The sequence below is a fragment of the Rhinopithecus bieti genome, unplaced genomic scaffold, assembly GCF_001698545.2.
Source record: "Rhinopithecus bieti isolate Rb0 unplaced genomic scaffold, ASM169854v2 scaffold_47085, whole genome shotgun sequence".
NCBI lineage: Eukaryota > Metazoa > Chordata > Mammalia > Primates > Cercopithecidae > Rhinopithecus > Rhinopithecus bieti.
This window is the reverse complement of record NW_016818634.1, coordinates 10557-14146: the sequence shown is the minus strand read 5'-3', so window position 1 is coordinate 14146 and position 3590 is coordinate 10557. Positions and strand designations below refer to the sequence as shown.

Sequence of the window (3590 nt, the reverse complement as noted above, 5' to 3'; positions counted from 1 at the left end):
TGAAGAAGTGGAGAGGGAAAGAGGCATGTTGGTATTTCTATTTTTCTTGTAAATTGAGCTTAGCAACTACATTAGAGCCTACTGTTTGTATAACCCTGAAAGGGGGATGCAAAAACCAGTATTGTATTTGTAAATACATTTTAAAAATAGCAATAACAGAAACTAATTTAAGATGTCACAACACACTGCATAAGTAATTGCTAATTAGCCTTGGTAAATGTAACTCTAAGAGCCTTTACCAGTAAATAATTTGTTTCTGGGCCCTGCCAATGCTTGGTGATTTTAGAAACAATATTTAATCTCTAGGGGCTTGTTTTCCTTCTACAGATATCTAGATCATAGATTTATTGTGCAGATGAAAATGGGACACAGGAACATTGAGCACCTAGCAAGCCTTGGCATTTAGCTGGCAAACTATTAAATATTGATTCCTTTTACTACTATAGCAACAGGGCAGAGAATCTAAAGTACAATTTTTCCCTCTTCCTTTGTGGAAATATTATTTGTAACCCCAAGAGTATTTGGTATAGTTGGGGCAAGGAGTCCTAATTAGAGTATCTTTCTGTCAGCCCACTGACAGAGGTCACTTGCTTGGAATTGTGCTACCCTGAGCCTGTTTTTCCTGCTAGTGTGAGTAACAATGAGCAAGAAAGCTATTCTGTCTTGATGTACGTGGCAGGACCGAAACCTACTTCAGCAGTATTCCCCTACTATGTCTGCCACACATAGTTGTAGAGGTTAACCTAATATAAGCTCCCTGTTCCTCACTAATAGTAACAGGTAGTTTTTGTTTCTCTTGAGACCAAGTTTAGATGTGACTGAACATTTTCACTGAGCGGGGTGAAGTCAAGCAAGGGGGATTTGTTCTTCCACTGGTATAGAAATTATGTTTTGAAATTTTCACATTGTCTCATGGAATTTCCCTGTGAGTTTTCTTCTGGTGAGTGACTCAGTTTTGCTTCCTACTAGACACTCTGCATCTGTATATTCAGCCTATAGGTAATACTTGTGTGGTTTTATTAAAATCTGAAAAAGTTAGAAAAAGTATTTTCAGCTGGTGTGGATGTCCATCCTGCATAAGTTCATTTGTAAATTGTCCTCAGGGATTGGAATCAACCAGCTAAGCTTTTAAAATATAATTCCAAAAGCTATTTGGTTAGCTTGGGCTTTATTAAAATTAAACACATGAAGTATACCTCAAGAACAGCTAGGAATTTTTATGTTTTTCTTTTTGATTTGTACTTTTTAAAAATCTAAGACCATCATGTGAAATATTGAAATAAAATGAATATTTAGTGATTAAAGTTAGAAAAAACAGCAGTGAACCAAAATAGCAGTGAACATAAATGATTTAATAAAATTATAACCAAACGGTACTAGATGGGCCATCTGAATGGACGCTGAAATCACACAGAATGCTGGTAAGATATAGGACAGAGGAAAAGAGACAATAAGCCAGGTGCCAAGTCTACCCTAAAAACCAGTGACCAAGGGACTGACAAATGTCAGCTTTGAGGAGTAGCAGAGGATGATATGACTATTTTGCATGGATTCAAAGGACAATATTCTTTTTCATAGGTAATTTCTCACTATCAGTGTAAAGAGCAGCGTGATGCCCATAGATTTGAGAAAATAAGCAACATTATTAAGCAGTTCAAGCTGAGCTGCAGGTAAGAGATCTTGTATGAATGATCTGTTTATCTCTTGAAAAAATTATTGTCATTTTTTAGAAGTTCAAGTAACTATAGTTAACTGTACTTCTATATTCAGAATAGTTCCTTCACTCAAAGAGAAAGCTAAATTCTAAGGGGCCTCCAGTTGACTGAAGTGCAGGTCCTTGTCCTTTAATGATAACTCAGCTGGTACAGAAGCATATGAAAATATCCAACCAGAGTATCCTTTTGAGATGATTGATACTATTTGGGAAGAAACAGAATATCCAAGAGAGTTTTGAAAAGAAGGAGGAAGGAGCATTTGCCTTACTGAATACCAAAATTTAGTCTAAAACTACTACTTTAAGTATTTACTATTTAACTGAATTAAAATAGTGAGGTACTGATTCAGAAATGGTACAGAAAAGACAGTCTAGAAGTATTTAATCATGTTGTGTCAGCCATTGTTAAATAAAATTTGAATCATAGCATTGTGAATCTAGGAAAAGGAATGGCTGAACACCATAATTTAGCAAAGATTTAATAATCAAAATCCTTACCCTGATAAAAGTTTGATTCCAGAACAGCAGGAGTAAGCTTACTCTCTATGCCTTAGCACACTTTGAGACTTTCTGGAATGTTTATGCTAACATTTTGAAGAAGAAATAGCCAATGACAAGCAAGTATAGTTGCCTTATTTGTTTTCAAAGAAAAAAGATCATTTCTTGGATTTAAATGTAACACTGAAAAGATATAGGCTTTAATCTCAGTGATAAGGAAATTTCAACTTAAGATGCTTATTAAATGTTGAAGAAGTCTTCTGAAAATGATTTTAAACATGGATCTAGGTCTAAGCCAATTTTCATTTCACAGTCAGTTTCAAGTGCTTTAGGCAGATGTGGTGGTATGCACCTCTGTAGTCGCAGCTACTTGGGAGGCTTAGGCAGGAGACTAAGACTTGAGCCAGGATTTCAAGGCTGCCGTGAACCATGATGGCACCACTGCACTCCAGCCTGGGTGACAGAGCGAGACTCTGACTCATAAAAAAATAAATTGAAATTGAAAAAATTTTAAAAATCAAGTCCTAGCCCACTTTTGTCCCAGTTACTTTTCAAAACATGTTAAATTCAGTATAAGAGTTTCCTTGGAAAAAATAGAGTTAGTGATTAACAATCTTAATGAAGTGGTGAATTGAGGTATAATGCTATAAAAAAGATGTTTAACATAAATGATAAGAGCTTGTTACAGTGTTATTATTTCATTCTTTAACCACTTTTCTTCTTTTTCCTATAGCAAGCTGGCTGCCTCTTTCCAGAGTATGGAAGTCAGGAACTCTAACTTCGCTGCTTTCATTGACATCTTTACATCCAACACTTATGTGATGGTTGTGATGTCTGATCCCTCCATTCGTAAGTTTAAACTTAGCTGACCTAGCTTCAAAGCCACATATTCTTTAAACAATTGTCCCAGAGGTAGTACCTTATTAGATACTTAAAAGCTGTTTTATAGTGGAGATGGTTACACAACAATGTGAGGGCACTTAATCCCAATGAACTGTATGCTTAAAAATAATTTAAATGATAAACTTTGTGTTATGTATACTTTACCACAACTAAAAAAAACTATTTTAGTACTAGTGGTAAATAGTTTTTATTTAATAGACTTATTTTTAAAGCTTAAAAATAATTTAGCCTCCAGGGTATTACGTTTTTCTTCATGGGAACTTCAAAAAGCAAGTCACTAAATCCAAGCATTTTAAAGAAAAGAGAACCCAAATACATGATTTATGCTGCATCTGGTATAGATTTTTAAAAGACTAGTCAATCTAAGCTCTTAAACTATTAAATGACAAACTATTTTATATGTCATTGCGTATTCCTATGTACCATATTCTCATATTTCTGTTATGGGCATGAAGGGGTGTTTGATGCTTCCATA

General features: G+C 34.8%; 1 protein-coding gene across 1 annotated transcript in view; it reads left to right on the top strand.

Annotated features, from left to right (window-relative positions):
* LOC108518727 (ras-related GTP-binding protein B-like) overlaps positions 1-3515 on the top strand; it is a 43039-nt gene extending 39524 nt beyond the window's left edge. The window contains exons 8-9 of the mRNA XM_017857351.1: positions 1579-1670; positions 2946-3515. Coding sequence (XP_017712840.1) covers positions 1579-1670; positions 2946-3081 — 228 coding nt within the window. The 3' untranslated portion in view covers positions 3082-3515. The remainder of the gene's footprint in view (positions 1-1578; positions 1671-2945) is intronic.
* The last annotated feature ends 75 nt before the right edge of the window (positions 3516-3590 follow it).